Source organism: Bufo gargarizans, chromosome 2 (genome assembly GCF_014858855.1).
Source record: "Bufo gargarizans isolate SCDJY-AF-19 chromosome 2, ASM1485885v1, whole genome shotgun sequence".
Classification (NCBI taxonomy): Eukaryota; Metazoa; Chordata; class Amphibia; order Anura; family Bufonidae; genus Bufo; species Bufo gargarizans.
This window is the reverse complement of record NC_058081.1, coordinates 318,014,231-318,031,381: the sequence shown is the minus strand read 5'-3', so window position 1 is coordinate 318,031,381 and position 17,151 is coordinate 318,014,231. Positions and strand designations below refer to the sequence as shown.

At 41.5% G+C, this 17,151-nt stretch overlaps 1 protein-coding gene across 5 annotated transcripts in view; it reads left to right on the top strand.

Moving 5' to 3' along the window:
- ATP2B1 (ATPase plasma membrane Ca2+ transporting 1) overlaps positions 1–17,151 on the top strand; it is a 103,115-nt gene that overhangs the window by 65,717 nt on the left and 20,247 nt on the right. For all 5 annotated transcript variants that reach the window (XM_044280503.1, XM_044280506.1, XM_044280502.1 and 2 more), the window contains exons 7-11: positions 10,049–10,087; positions 10,279–10,434; positions 12,632–12,846; positions 13,922–14,164; positions 15,600–15,841. In XM_044280503.1, the coding sequence (XP_044136438.1) occupies positions 10,049–10,087; positions 10,279–10,434; positions 12,632–12,846; positions 13,922–14,164; positions 15,600–15,841 (895 nt within the window). The remainder of the gene's footprint in view (positions 1–10,048; positions 10,088–10,278; positions 10,435–12,631; positions 12,847–13,921; positions 14,165–15,599; positions 15,842–17,151) is intronic.

The window sequence follows — 17,151 nt, the reverse complement described above, 5'->3', positions numbered from 1 at the left end:
TGTATGTATGTTTCAATACTAAATTTGACATGTCCTAGTCACTGCATAGTAGGGGTGGGCGATATAGACGATATGCGATATAAACTATATAAATCTGGGCAACGATAGAGATTTAGTTTATATCGCCATATCACAGTAGAAAATGGCATGCGCCGCTCTCGGCACTCACCATGTTCTGCTGAGCCGGCACAGTGGAGAAGGAGGGAGTCACCTCCCCACTGTGTGATGCTGCGCTGACCACCAGTGAGAACAGACTAGGAGGGGGAGGGACAGTGGCCACTGCGCCACCAATGAGAACAGAGAGGAGATGGGGAGGGACTGAATACAAACGTAGCCTGCATATGCCGGCTATATCCCATACCTGGCCTCTATTACTGTGCACCGTGATCTGCCGTAATTAATTGCGGCAGATCACTGCGCGCAGTAATAGAGGCCATATTTGGGATATGGCCGGCATATGCAGGTAGCTAGGTTTGTATTCGGGCATATTAACTATATTCATTGGTGGCGCAGTGGCCACAGCCCCTTCCTTCTACTCCCCCTTTTCGAAGTGTTACATTAATTGCGGCCCCACCCCCCTCCACACGATTATATCGTTGGTGGCAGTGGCCCCAGGGTGGTAGCTTCTGATCGGAGCCCCAGCAGTGTAATCCTGGGGCTCGAAGCCCTGGCTGCCATAGTCTGCTCCCTGCTGCTGTGTGTACTATGCACAGAGCAGCAGGGAGAGTGTGAAGTCCTATTCACCCTTATACAGCTCTATTAGGATTAGTAGGACAAGGGTTCTAGCCCCTAAGGAGGCTAATAGTTATAATAAAATAAAATTTAGAAATATAGAATATATCGCACATGCTTAAAATTATATCACAATATAGATTTTAGGCCATATCGCCCACCCCTACTGCATAGTAATACTTTTCATGGGATAACCCCTTGAGATTGCGCTTTACTGTGGATAGATGCAAAAAGATGTAAGCGCATCTCTCAGAACTGGGTTGGTGGAGTCTGTTGTAAAATGTGACCTGTTTTCAGCAATCGATATTATTTTAAAATGCCAATTTTTAGCAAATACTACTTTAAAATAGGAAACTTCATTACAGAAGATGACATTTGTACATGTTCATGCAGTGGGACTCCCACCAATGACTAGTATGAAGGACATATAAATCTCAGATCTTTTGGCCGGCTAAATCCCTGGTTCACTTGTGGATTTTGACATATCAAATGCTTTGATTGGTGGAGGTCTCAGCACTCGGACTCCTAGCGATCAAAAATGTTGATGTTTCTCTGACAATTGAAAAGTTTTCTGAAAACTCACTGACCCTTCAAGCTTATGCCAATAGTGGTTGTAGTTTTTAGTACTTACAACGCTACAGTGCAGGTCTCTGTAGTACTTCACAGTCTGCACCCACTCATGGCAGAGATTTGTTTTAATTGAAGAGTTTTCTCCATATATAAAACCTCTCCACAGGATACAATGCATTTGGAAAGTCTTCAGACCCTTTGACTTTTTTTTCGCATTTTATGTTCTGGCCTTGTTCTAAAATAAAAAATGTTTCCCCCATCATTCTGCACTAAATACACTATGATGACAAAATGAAATCAGAATGTTTAGAAATCATTGCTAACTTTTTGAAAAGGAAAATTTAAAACGTTGCTCAGTACTCAGTTGAAGCACCTTTGGCAGTTATTACAGCCTCCAGTCTTCTTTGGTGTGATGCCACACGGTTTGCACACCTGGATTTGGCCATTCTTCTCTGCAGATTCTCTCAAGCTTTGTCAGGTTTATTGGGGAATGTCTGTGGACACCTATTTTCTCTCCAGAGATGTTTGGGTTCAAGTTAGGGTTCTGGCTGGACCACTCAAGGACATTCACAGACTTGTCCCTGAGCTACTACCCACTCTTGGCTATTCTTAGGTTCATTGTCTTGGAAGGTGAACCTTCGGCCCAGTTTGTTGTTCAGAGCACTCTACATCAGTTTTTCATTAAGAATATCTCTGTACTTTGCTCTATTTAGCTTTCCCGCGTCTCTGACCAGTCTTTCTGTCCCAGCTGCTGAAAACGCCCCCAACAGCATGATGCTGCCACCACCATACTTCTCTGTATGATTGGTAATGGACTGTTGATGAGCAGTATCTGGTTTCCTCCGGACATGACGCATAGAATTGAGGCCCAAAAGTCCAGTCTTGGTTTCATCGAACCAGGGGTTTTTTACCAACTCTAGGTGGGCTTTATTGTGTCTTCTACTGAGGAGAGGCTTTTTTCTATCAGCTCTGCCACAAAGCCCACATTTTTGTAGTGCTGCAGTGATGGTTGACCTTCTGGAAATTTCACCCATCTACACACAGGATCTTTGGAGCTCAGCCACAGTGACCGTTGGGTTCTTGGGTCACCTCTTTTACGAAGGTCCTTCTATCCTGATTACTTAGTTTAGTTGGGCGGCCAGGTCTAGGATGGGTCTTGGTTGTTCCAAACCTATTCCATTTAAGAATTGCAGAAAATTTTGCAGTGCTGTAGAAATTTTCTCTCCTTTTCTAGATCTGTGTCTACACACAATCCTGAGTCTGAGCTCTACGGGTACTTTTTACTTCCTCAAGGCTTGGTATTTGCTTTGATATGCATTGCCAACTGGGAGACCTTATATAGACAGGTTTTGTCTTTCCAAATCATGTCCAATCAACTGAATTTAAAACAGGTGTACTCCAAGGTGTAGAAACATCTCAAAGATGATCAAGAGAAATGGGAGACCCCAGAGCCTTGCAAACATTTCTAAAATTATTTGCATTTTTCTCATTACTAGGTGTTGAGTGCACACTGAGAGGAGAAACTTGATGACTTTTTATTTTATTCATTTTTTTATGCAACATAACAAAATGTTTAAAAGTGAAAGGTTCTGAGGACTTTCCAAATGCACACTGTAGGTGATAAATTGTCTGATTGCTGGGGGCCACCACGGATCACTGGAAATGGGGCAACTAGCCACTTTTTTTCTGTTTGAATGGAGCAGCAGGGTGCAAACTTAAGCACCCTTACATTGAGTGTCTGTGGCTGATGGAGCAGGTGAGTACTATGTGTTTGTTTTTTGTTTTTGTTTTTTATATTAAACCCCTTAAATAGCTGCACTTCGTGGAATTACTTTATAAAGATTCTCGGGGTGAAATATCATTGAGAAGTCTTGCACAATACAAGTACTCTACTGCATTTTGATGGCGCTCGTAGCAGGAATGTATAATAAAGTGTACATTATATTCCCTGCTAGGGGTTGCTAGCAAATACTTATGAGCCCCATCTGCACGGATTCCCTGGATTGGGAACAGTTTCCCTTGAAGTCTCATGTCAACAGCATATAAGGAAGGATGACATTCAGTTGTACGGCATACATGTCATTTTGGCAGTGCAGTGTTGCCATGGCGACAAATGACTTAAAATTGAGAGCCTCAGTTGACAGACGCTTGCTCGGCAGTAGATTCCTGAATCTGTAGTCTGTAAGTTATTGTATTATGAGGCTGCAGTCGTTCTGTAGTAAAATACTGTTTATCCAAAGTGACAATATGCATTGGATGTTGGACGTGTAGTAACCAATGGTACAGCTAATGACTTGTATCCTGCTTAACTTAAAAAAATGAGTGGCAGACCTGCAAACATTACTGATGTTCTGCCCGGTTGCTGTAAATGGCATCTACTGTCCTGTCATGCACAGGACGCTCTGTGGCTTTCAGTGGAATCCCCAACAGGGTTTTCCCTGGTGTAAGGCAATGCTTACTGCTCCAAGGGATATGTCTGGACTGTAATAGACATAGTAGCTACATCTAATAATAGCTGCCATGTCAGATGCTGCTACTTCTGCATTCACTGCATCTCACCGAAGACTGGCTTTTATGATACTTGTATAGGGGAACATGTCTGCCTTCGCAGTGATGTGTTTAGGAATAATCAGACCCTCATTCCTCATCAGACCTCAGATTAGACCCCCAAATCAGACTATCAATCCTAATCAGACTTCAGATCACACCCCTATTCATTATCCGAGCCCCATCAGAACTATGATCACACCCCTAAATTAGACCCCATTGATAATTGGACCTCAGATCAGACATAAAATAAATAAATTAAAGGGGTTGTCCGAGTTATTTTTTTGTATGTTTGTAACTGAGGACACATAAGGTGTTTACAATTCACTTTATCTGCAGCGGCTCCTTTCTCCTATTTCCCCCTCATCCCCACTGGAAAGTTTAACCCTTTCTACCTTCACCATCAGCAGCACAGACTCAGGGCTGGAGGCTTTGCTGAGCAGCTGCAGGCAGTGAAGAGACAAATGCTGGGCACAGCATTTTCCCTCCTGCAGACACAGCATTGACAGACTGGAGGAGTTCTGCAGAACATTGCACAAGAACAGGTAGGGCGAAGATCCTGTGTGTATAAGCAGTGTCATTGTACAGCTGGGGCTTGTAGTCTTACACATACAACCTGCTGCTGAGTGTGCCAGCAGTCAGACATTTAACTCAGGGCAGCACTTTTAGGCCCCTTGCAGACAAGCGAGTATTCCGCGCGGGGTGCAATGCGTAATGCGAACACATTGCGCCCGCACGGAATCTGGACCCATTAATTTCAATGGGGCTGTGTACATGTGCGTTGGTTTTTACGCATCACTTGTGCTTTGCGTGAAAATCGCAGCATGTTCTAAATTTGCTTGATTTTTCTTTTGTTTCAAAAATGCTGTTATTGTGTAAAACTTAAATAAAAGTATACACTTCCGTAACTACCTGCTCTATAAAAAAATATCACATGACTTAACACCTCAGGTGAACACCGTAAAAAAAAGTGTCAAAAATGCAATTTTTTTTGTCGCCTTACATCACAAAGTGTAATGGCAAGTGATCAAAAAGTCATAAGCACCCTAAAATAGCACTAATCAAACTGTCCTCATACCGAAAAAAATGAACTCCTACATAAGACAGTCGCCCCCCCCCCAAAAAATGCATTTTTTTTTTTGTTACTTTGCCTCACAAAAAGTGTAATATAGAGCAACCAAAAATAATCTGTACCATAAAAAAATACGAACAAAACTGCCACCTTATCCCGTAGTTTCCAAAATGGAGTCCCTTTTTTTGGAGTTTCTACTCTAGGGGTGCATCAGGGAGTCTTCAAATGTGACATGGCAAGTTAAATTTATCCCAGTAAAATCTGCCCTCCAAAAACCATATGGCAGTTTATGACCACATATGGGGTGTTTCTGTAAACTACAGAATCGAGGTAATAAATATTGATTTTAGTTTGGCTGTTAACCTTTGCTAAGCAGAAAAAAATTAACCCCTTCAGGACCCTGCCATTTTTCACCTTAAGGACCAGGCCATTTTTTGCAAATCTGACATGTCACTTTATGTGGTGATAACTTTAAAACGCTTTTACTTATCCAAGCCATTCTGAGTTTGTTTCCTCGTCACATATTGTACTTCATGACAGTGGTAAAATTGAGTCAAAAAAACATTTTTATTTTTAAAAAAATGCCAAATTTACCAATATCAGAAAATTTCCAAAACCCACTTTTTAAGGACCAGTTCAGGTCTGAATTCACTTTGTGAGGCTTACATAATAAAAACCACCCAAAAGAAAGAAGGAAAGGAACATCATACGGTTTTTGGAAGGCAGATTTTGCTGGACTGGTTTTTTTGACACCATGTCCCATTTGAAGCCCCTCTGATGCACCCCCTAGAGTAGAAACTCCCAAAAAGTTACCCCATTTTGAAAACTATGGAATAAGGTGGCAGTTTTTTTGGGCACTATATTAGAGTACATATGATTTTTGGTTGCTCTATAACACTTTTTGTGAGGCAAGGTAACAAAAAATAGCTGTTTTGGCAGTTTATTTTTTGTTATTTACAACATTCATCTGACAGATTAGATCATGTGGTATTTTTATAGAGCAGGTTGTTACGGATGCGACAATACCAAATATGATAACTTTAAAAAAAATATATTTTTGGTTGGTTGTTTTACATAACAAAGTATTTTAAAAAAAAAATTATTTTTTTGTCTCCACATTCTGAAAGGCGTGTTTTTTTTTTTTTTGTTTTTTTTTTTATTTTTTATTGCGACTGTCTTGTGTAGGGGCTCATTTTTTTCGGTATGAGATGACTGGTACTATTATAGTGTGCATATGACTTTTTGATCGCTTGCTATTACACTTTTTGTGATGTAAGGTGACAAAAATAGATTTTTTTTTACAGTTTTTGTTTTTTTACGTTATTCAGCTGAGGGGTCATGTGATATTTTTATAGAGCAGGTTATTACGGATGCGGCGATACAGAATAGGTCTACTTTTTTTGTTTTATTTATGTACGTTTTACACCATTTCATTTTTGAAACTCAAAAAAGTTTGTCCATATTCTGAGCCATACTTTAGTATTTTTTTTTTTTTTGGGAGCGATTGTCTTAGGCAGGGGCTCATTTTTTGCAGGATGAGGTGACTGTTAGATTGGTACTATTTTGGGGGTGTACGCCTTTTTGACCGCTCGGTGTTGCACTTTTAGTGATGTAAGGTGACCAAAAAATTGTTTATTTAGCAGTTTTTATTTTAATTTTTGATGATGTTCACCTAAGGGGTTAGTTCATGTGTTTTTTAGAGCCGGTTGATACGGATGCGGTGATTCCTAATATTTCCCTTTATTTTGGCAAAAGGATATCTTTTTATTTTTTTATTTTTACTTAAAACTTAAATATTTTTTATTTATTTTTTTGAAAACTTTCTTTTAACTTTTTTCACTTAGTTTTTTGTCCCATTTTGGGACTTCAACTTTTGGGGGTCTGATCCCCTTTACAATGCATTCCAATACTTCTGTATTGGAATGCATTGGCTTTATGTGTAATACAGTGTGTATTACTCATACAGCTTCCTGCCTGTGAGATCCAGGGGGCTGGATCTCGCAGGCTCTCCCCTGGAAGGCAGCCACGATGACTAAGGAAGGCATCGCGCTGCCTTCCGTGCTATCAGGTCCCCGTCACAGCAGCACGGGGACCCGATGGCAGCTCTGATACCCGCAAGGACATCACCACCGCGGCACATCAGGGGTTAATGCAACAGCATCGGTGATTTCACTGATTCTGGCGCGTGCAGCAGGGGTCCAGCTATCGGGGACTGCCAGACCCCTGCCGCAGATTGGGTGGGCGCATCTCCTGCACCCGCCCGATCACAGCGCTCTACATGTACTGCGCTGGTCCTTGAGTCATGGACATCTGTCCTCTACGGGTCCTCTACGCATTAAAATGGAAAATCTGCCAAAAAAAAGTGAAATTCAGAAATTTCCTCTCCATTTTGCATTAATTCTTGTGGCACACCTAAAGGGTTAACAAAGTTTGTAAAATCAGTTTTGAATACCTTGAGGGGTGTAGTTTCTAAAATGGGGTCCTTTTTTGGGTGGTTTCTATTATGTAAGCCTCACAAAGTGACTTCAAACCTGAACTGGTCCTTTTTAAAAAGTGGGTTTTGGAAATTTTCTGAAAAATTTCAAGATTTGCTTCTAAACTTCTAAGCGTTCTAACGTCCCCAAAAAATAAAATGCCATTCACAAAATGATCCAAACATGAAGTAGACACATGGGAAATGTAGAGTAATAACTATTATGAGGCATCACTATCTGTTTTAAAAGCAGAGAAATAGAAATTTTGAAAGTTGAAAGCACCAAAGTTTTCAAAATTTTGGGTAAATTTGGTATTTTTTTTTATAAATTAAAAATGAAATATTTTGATTCAAATTTACCACTGTCATGAAGTACAATATGTGACGAGATAACAGAATCAATCTCAGAATGGCTTGGATATGTAAAAGCGTTTTAAAGTTATTACCACATAAAGTGACACATGTCAGATTTGTAAAAATCTGTCTGGTCCTTAAAGGAAACCTGTCACCTGGATTTTGCGCATGGAGCTGGGGACATGGGTTGCTAGATGGCCACTAGCACATCTGCAGTACCCAGGTCCCATAGCTCTCTGCGCATTTATTGTGTTAAAAAACCGTTTTGAGTGATATGCAAATTACCTGATATGAGTCCTGTAACCGGAGATGAGTCCAGCGGAAAGGAGCCCAGCACCGCCCCGCGTTCTCTGAATCTCCTCCTTGCTGGCTGACGTCACATAGCTGGAGCGCCGAAATCTCGCGATGCGCGAGCTAGCGCATGCGCAGTGTCAGCATCATGTTCATTCCCTGTACTGGCATCAGCACAGGGAACGAACTACGCATGCGCTAGCTCGCGCATCGCGAGATTTCGGCGTTCCAGCTCTGTGACGTCAGCCAGCAAGGAGGAGATTCGGAGAACGCGGGGCGGTGCTGGGCTCCCTTCCGCTTGACTCGTCTCCGGCTACAGGACTCATATCAGGTAATTTGCATATCACTCAAAACGGTTTTTTTAACACAAAAGCGCAGAGAGCTATGGGACCTGGGTACTGCAGATGTGCTAGTGGCCATCTAGCAGCCCATGTCCCCAGCTCCATGCGCAAAATCCTGGTGACAGGTTTCCTTGAAGGTAAAAAAATAACCTTAAGGGGATAATATATATATATATATATATATATATATATATATATATATATATATATATATATATATATATATATATATATATATATATATATATATATATATAATTTTTTTTTTTTTTTTTTTTTTTTTTTTTTTACATAACTCGGACAACCCCTTTAACTAACTTCTTCAGCTCTTGACAGGGCCACAGATCCAGGCTCTTCCTGCACTTGCTGCTCCCTTGTCTTCTCCAGGTGCCTTGCTGCACTGTAACCTGACTTCGCACAACGTCGGGTCATAGTGCGTGCATGAAGTCAGGACAGCGCAGCGCCTGAAAAAGAGAGTACAGCCAGTACTGGTAACGCTGTATTTACTGCTCCCTGGGAGGAAAAATGCATCTTATTTCGGTTTCTGTTTTTATTGATCTAATAGCCTGCACGATTTCCCCTGGCTTAAAGTTTCACTGTATTTTTTCCCTTTTTATCTGCCAGTTATATGGCAATTTGATTTTGTCATATCCATTAGGCTTCCTTTATTTGTTTTATGCATTTTGTCAGGCTTCTAAAGAGTATTATTATTATTTTATTATTTTAGTTAGTGCTTTTTTTTTACTTAACTAAGGCTACTTTCACACTCGCATTTTGGCTTTCCGTTTTGTGAGATCCGTCATGGGTTCTCACAAGCGCTCCAAAATGGATCAGTTTTGCCCTAATGCATTCTGAATAGAAAATGATCAGCTCAGAATGCATCAGTTTGCCTCCGATCAGTCTCCATTCCACTTTGGAAGTGGACACCAAAACGCTGCCTGCAGCGTTTTGGTGTCTCTTGACGAAACTGAGCCAAACTGATCCGTCCTGGCACACAATGTAAGTCAATGGGGGACGGATCCGTTTTCTCTGGCACATTAGAAAACTGATCCATCTCCCGTTGACTTTCAATAGAGTTCATGACTGATCCGTCTTGGCTATGTTACAGATAATTATTATAATTCAGACTGATCCGTTCATGACTGATGCATGCGGTTTTATTATTGTAACAGATCGGCCCAAAACGCAAGTGTGAAAGTAGCCTAGAATTTAGTGAAAACTCTAAAAAAAAAAAAAAAAAAAAAAAAATTAACTAGTTGGGTTTGATTTTGGCGACAGCCTAGCCGTAGCAGTAAAAACTACTATCCTTGTGGATCCTGTAATAATGGAACCTATGACACCAGTGTGCACAGAGCCGAAATACAATGCATCTTGTTTACCCAGAAGATAGAGATGGTTTACAGACTAGGGTGACCAATTAGACCATAGAGCCTGGACAAAAGATTTTGAAAAAACATTTATCTACAGGATAGTAGCAAAACTACCTTTTCCTGATGCAAAAGATGATTTGTCCCCCTAATCCTGCATCGAAGTAGGCTTGTTGGTGCTCAAACCTTAGCAGCTATACGATGCCTGATACCGAAAATGAGTGTTATCCCTGCTGCAGCATTCCATTTTATAAAGCTTCCCGTAAGTGTTTTAATATGGATGCATATATTTATTTTACAGGCAAAAAACAAGATGGCACCATTGAAAATCGTAACAAAGGTATTTTTTCTTTTTAGTAATTTATTTTAATCTTGAAAGAAAACAAATTATATATATATATATATATATATATATATATATATATATATATATATATATATATATAAAAAAAAAAATTTAATCTGATTTTATGCTTTGCTGACCTAATAAATACCAGTAAAACCTGAGGGTCTTTTTTTTTTTTAATATAGCAAAAGCTCAAGATGGCGCAGCTATGGAAATGCAGCCCCTTAAGAGTGAGGACGGTGTTGACGGAGAGGACAAAAAGAAATCAAATTTGCCAAAGAAGGAAAAATCTGTTCTGCAAGGAAAACTTACTAAATTGGCTGTTCAGATTGGCAAAGCAGGTACTTCAAACCCTCCTTGCTATTTAATAGCAAGCTGTTTCCAATGACTTTCTCGCTATCTATAGATTGTTATTCTGGAGAAGCTGCTGGCAGTCGACAAATGACTTATATAGCACGCAGATTTAAAAGTATATGTTGTGAGCGAGAGAGCTTTCAAACTGCACACAGAGTTCATTAAAACATGTAGATATAAAAGATAAATACATATAATGTAACTAGTAGATGGCCCAAAAATTTAAATAATTGTATCATATGACTAGTTATGGTCTCTTCTTAACAGAGCGATGACAAGTATGATGGATCTGTTTTTAGGTAGATCTCATTGCTTATAATGGCATCCGGTTTCTGTTTTTGATGGCAAAAATAGCCCTGCAGATGGCTCAATTCTTCCCATTAGAAACATAATGGAACCCTGTGCAAGTGTTAACATAGCCTGAAGCTGGTAATACACACTGAATCTGTAGATTACATTTCCCCCTCCCTTGTTAATTGGTTTTCACTTTGAAAAATGCTTTCAATTCATCTTGAGAATGGATATCTCCATAGCATATTAAACAGAATAATAAAAGTCTATGGAGAGGGGTGGGGAGGAGTGAGCAGGAGCACAGTGAGGCACAGACAAAGAGACCGCACAGCTACATAAGAAGGTTATAACTATGCAGAAGTGCTTCATTCTCAACCATACAGGCTAGTCATCCATTATCCAAGGGCTGCTTCTGAGTGACTGAGACAGGAAGGATATTCTCCTTTGCTTTCTGTGTGCAGTGGATGGCCACCACTCTGCACCCGCTGTGTCTGAGAACTGCGAACTAGAGTTACAGCATGCACAAAGTAAAACCGCTAGAAATGGCAGATGCAGGTGATATAATGGCCAGAAATAGTGTTACTGTTGATGCAGAGTTTGTTGAAAGGTTAGTTCTGCTTTTAAGCAACCATACATCACCGCCAACTATTCCTCCCAATTACTCCACCATCACTACCACCACCAATACACGTGGGTGCATGTGCTCTCAGTGGAGAGAGTGAAAAGCTGGCAATGCATATTACTGCTGGGCAAACTCTATTTTGACTGGCCATCTAAAATGTATGGTGGTTCAAACATCAAACACCCTCTCAACAGAAGATGTCGGGAAAGAAGGATTAGACTGTTGAGATCAGCATGCCCTATACTGTTGTTCTGACTGTAAGCAGCCTACTCCCCTCTCCCCATTCAGAACACATACATACTTTCCCTACACAAGCATTCATGTTTCAGGGGAGCTGTTGGCTGCATGAGCGTTGGGCCAGCATCTACCTAATGTGTATGACCATCAGACGACCCATACACATTAAATGTCAGCCTCACCCCGACAAAATTGTCCTGTTTAGGCTGATATGTAGTTAAAGGGGTTGTCCAGGTTCAGAGCTGAACCCGGACATCCCTCCATTTTCACCCCGGCAGTCCCCCTGACTTGCGCATCGGAGCAGTTCATGCTCCGATGCTCTCCTTTGCGCTGCGCTAAATCGCACAAGGCAAAGGCATTTTCAAGAGTTCCGATGACGTACCGGGCTCTCCATGGGTCTGCCAGGAAGCCCGGTGAGGTCACGGCACTTATGGGCGGGCTTTAGCGCTGCCCTAGCCAGTAAAACGGCTAGGGCAGCGCTAAAGCACGCCCATCAGAGCCAGTGACGTCACCAAACACACTGCCGGCCGGAAGCTTCCGCCCGGCAGTGGTGTTGTAAACAAAAAAGACTGTTCCCTGCGCGATCTAGTGCAAGGCAAGGGAGCACATCGGAGCATGAGATGCTCTGATGCCAACATCGGGGGTGTTGCCTGGGTCGCAATTGGGGTATGTCCGGGTTCAGCTCTGCCCTTTAATGTGTGGGCAGCTTTAGCTGAATCTGCCAATGGTCTGCAGATAAATATCTCCGGTCTATGGACAGCTTACTGTAAACTGATATAAACTGTGTGTAAATCTTAACATTTCATTTATCAAAAAGTGTTATGTCTAAATCAGAAAGCTCTTTAGTTTCCCAGTCTTAACCAAACACAAATCTGACTTAAGAATTGCTGGTAAGGCCTTGTTCACCCGGTTCAGTTTCTGCATTGTGTGACTGGCATATCTAAAGGATCTCCTTTTATTTTGTGTGGCAAGTGTCCGTCTGTCGCGTAATCTGTCATGTACTGCAAACCTAACATTGTTGTCTGCTCTTTCAGGTTTGGTGATGTCTGCAATAACGGTCATCATCCTTGTTCTGTACTTTGTGATCGACAATTTCTGGGTTCAGAAGCGCCCCTGGTTGGCGGAGTGTACACCAATCTATGTCCAGTATTTTGTGAAGTTTTTCATCATCGGAGTAACTGTTTTGGTAGTAGCCGTGCCAGAAGGTCTTCCACTTGCAGTAACCATTTCTCTGGCTTACTCTGTTAAGGTAAGGGCTTTCTTCATCTGACTGGGAATTGTCTATGGTAGACCAAGCATAGCCTAGACTTGATAAATGCATTACATAAGATACATCCATGCATTTGGCATGCATAGTGCTTGCCAGTCTCTTTCCTGGGATCCAGAGATCTCCCCATTGCTACAGTTGCTCCTAGGGGGCATGCACTTTCTCAGAGGGCGTCTCCTTTCTGCTGCACCTGGTGGCAGTTGAAGGATGGAATTTAGCATGTGTTTCTATCTCAGTGAGCAGGACAGGGAAATTATAAAAAAGACCAAGCAGCAGGTGGTGCTATACAGATAGAATTCAGTTTTTTACCGTTTGAAAACGGTAGAAAGTTTTTCATGGGGCAACCCCATTTTAGTAGTATTTTTAAGAGCTGCAGGCTTTCTCTCATACAAAGAGGCATGTCAATGGTTCTGGTGCTGTTAGGGGGGCACGTCACCGCTGTGGCCAGTCGTTGGCTGCAGCGGCGCACAGCCCCGCATCCACTTTGGAAGTGGAGAAGCAGGGAACTGGAGCAAGATGGACCAAAGGAGCCAGAATTGAGTGGCGGGGAGCAGGTAAGTATACGTCCACGTGTCTGTGGGGAGGGAGGGAGGGAAGGGCTGCCCAAAAGGGTTTCAAAGGTGGACACCCTCTTTTAACTATGCATTTCTTCACTTCATGTGACTGAAACTGCTGATGACAGAACGTGTTGTAGCGATCGGTGGGACCCCTAATTATCGGACATTTATAACTTGTGGATAGGTGATTAGTGGCCAGCAAATAATACACTACATATGCATCAGGTACATAAATCCTAGACATGAATGGTTGTACTTGTCCAGTGAAGGATGGAATAACAGAAGCATATGCAGCAGTGTGCCAGTTATCCCATCTAGACCACGAAACAGAAATCTCCAAAAATTGATGTAATGGGGATAGATGATTTTTAGATGACTGTTTTGTGTGTATTTCTGTTCTAGAAAACTATGAATGCAATCTGCTGTTGGCCAGGCTTGGTCACAAGCTGCCATTGTGCTTCAGTGGAGTGAAAATGTATTTTTCTTCTAATTCTTTGTAGAAAATGATGAAAGATAATAACTTGGTCAGGCATCTGGATGCTTGTGAAACCATGGGAAACGCTACTGCAATCTGTTCAGATAAAACTGGAACGTTGACTATGAACCGAATGACTGTTGTCCAGGCTTACATGTATGAGAAACATTATAGGAAGATTCCTGATCCAGAGTCCATCCCGGAGAATGTGCTGCAGCTCCTTATAACTGGGATTTCTGTCAACTGTGCTTACACCTCCAAAATCTTGGTAACTATCCGTACAGCACTACTAGTATTCTCTTCTTTATGCATCTAATCCCATGGCCTGTGTTTGGCGTATATACCTTGAAAATCTCCTGGACATGTGTGAAGTGTATCTCTCGGGCTTGGACTTTTGGTCTCTATCAGGCCAGTATACATTGGTATACCTTTATGGTATGTAGACGGTATAAATGATATACCACGTAATTCTTTTATAATTGGGCCTCTTTAATGTAAGGACTCGTACGAACGTATTTTTTTTTTTGTCAGCATCCGCTCCATTTTTTTTGTGCAGCTTGTATGCCGAACCATTCACTTCAGTAGGGCCGCAAAAAAAAAAAAAATGAATCCGTTGGAGTTTCATGTCTGTTCCACAAAAAATAGAACATGTCCTATTATTTTCTGCATTACGGACAGGGATTGAACTGTTCAATTAGGGGCCTGCTGTTCCGTTCCACAAAGTGTAGAATGCACACAGCCGGTATCCGTGTTTTGCGGAGCCGCAAATTGAAGACCGCAAAACAGCCAACAGTCGTGTGCATAATCCCTAACTTGGAGCTCCCATGAAACACTGCAGTATAAAAACCCTTTCAAATCTTCTTTTCTGAAGATGCATCAAACTTTTATGGGGATTTCCTTTTTACTTTCCTTGTTATGAAATGTCAGCAGTTTGCAATAAAGGTCCAGCAGGGTAGTACCAGTTGGGGGATGTCCCTACCAAGTCTGACACTATCCAATCAGTGCTGCCAGTGTCTGATTGTGCAGCTGCTAACACCCAGACAGACCTATATGCAGACTGCTGGCAATGCATCCATAAGCCTCTAGTTGGAATAATGGAGTGATGGTCCAGGATTATTTCATGGGGAATGCAAGTGTTCAGGTAGTGACAGGAGAATGCAAGTAACAATTTGCTGTGATGGTGAAGTCTTAAAGGGAACCTGTCATGTGGATATTTGATTATAATCTAACTAATTATATACAATCATTAACTACTAAAAAGTACCTTAGATGTATTCACTTACTGGTGTGACAGGTGGTTACCTCATAATATACACACAAAGATGCTGCATGCTAATGAGCTGATTTGAGTCCAGCGTGATGTCATTGAGTCCAGCGTATTTTTAGTTCAGAGCTATAGCCACTCCACTGCCTACCTGCCGCTGATTCATATGGAAAATAACTGTCAACTATCAGCAGCAGGTGGGCGGGGAGAGTCAGGAGCTCATGAATATTCAGGACTCATCATTATCAGCTGGAGCTTTTCAATACAAGATGTTGGCAGATTGACTGGGTCAATTAAAGAAAGTGACCCAGCATTTTGCTAAGAGAATCAGTCACTTATTTATGTTGCCCTTAGTTAGGACACCATAAAACTGGTGACGGGTTCCCTTTAAGTGTCTTAATTCCCCACCTAACGGATGTGACTGATCTCATTTCACTAGCCTCCTGAAAAAGAAGGTGGCCTACCACGCCATGTCGGGAACAAAACTGAATGTGCCTTGCTGGGATTTATTTTGGATCTAAAACGGGATTATCAAGATGTCAGAAATGAGATCCCTGAGGAAACCTTATTTAAAGTGTACACTTTTAATTCTGTAAGAAAATCGATGAGCACAGTGTTAAAAAACAATGATGGCAGTTACCGAATGTTCAGCAAGGGTGCCTCTGAGATTGTCCTCAAAAAGTAAGTGCCCATGGTAGTATTATTGGGGGGACGGGGTGTAAAAATGCAACATTTTATACATTTTAGCAATTTTTGGACCTTACACATTGCTGCAAAATCCCCTGGAGGCCAAACAGCGCTTCTTTACCTTTATGTTTTGGTGTACTAAGGTGAATTGTAAAGGTGTCTCTATACATTAGATGAATGTCAGTCCTGCATATGTCGGGGGGGTAAAGAAGGGGTCAGACTTGTTGGATTTCAACATGCCTTTTGTTCTCGAGGGAGAAGGGTTGCTACCAAAGGTGTTTGGCAACAGCTTATTTCCCTCTGCATATTTGGCTTCTTAAGTGACAGCCTATTCTCCGGATAGGCCATCACTACTAGCTGATTGACCTGGGTCTGCCACCCCGCCCCCCACCAATCAGCGGTTTGGAAGCATATGGCTCCGTCTATTTTGTGATACCATATCCTGAGAATAGGCCATCACTTGCTAAAAGGTGGACAGCCCCTTTAAAAACTAGCATCGTGTCTCAGCATAGGTTTTTTTTTTATTATGGTGGGTACATTTTCCAATTCTGTTGGTAGTCACAGAAAATCCAGTAGGTCACATACATGTGAGCTGACAAAAGTTATCTGGCAGGTATTGTATTTCAGGCATGCAACAGAATGCCATTATTTCCCTTTTACGTCACTGTATCCTGTGCTTGAGGTAAAAGAATGAATACTTTATTACCTGCGCTGACGCGCTTCATTACAGATGCAGGAGATGCGTTTAGGGTCAGAATGAGATTGCCTGATGCATGACCTACCACAGGAAAGTGCTCTTGGCTCTTAGTTTCCAGTGGAAAATATTAATGCCAGTATAAATGTAGGGTAGCCTCCCTCTTGATTATTAAAAAAAAAAAAAAGCTCTAAACTAATTTTACAAATGCGCCAATGTTTACTGGCATTATATTTTTAGTCGTTACTCACGATTAGACTTCAGTCCATTTATTGCATCACACTACTTGGAATCGTGTACTTCCTTCTGTACTGGCCAGTGTTAATAGCTTGTGAATTTAAATTAGATTACTTCTATTAAAATTTCAGGTAAGGCCTTGAGTCACTGAGTAACCCAGACATATAGGTACCTGGTTGGGGTGGATTAATGATATAGTCGGCCAGAAAGTGAGTCACTGATATTGTATGCTTTCACATAGCGATTTCCTGCCAGTAATCTAAGCAATAAATTATGCATGCATTTCTTTGTCAAATGTTGGCCGTGTTCATATATAATATGAGGATTGTAGCCGATGAAAAGTGAGGCTTTCTCAACTCTTCTGCCCTTTTAG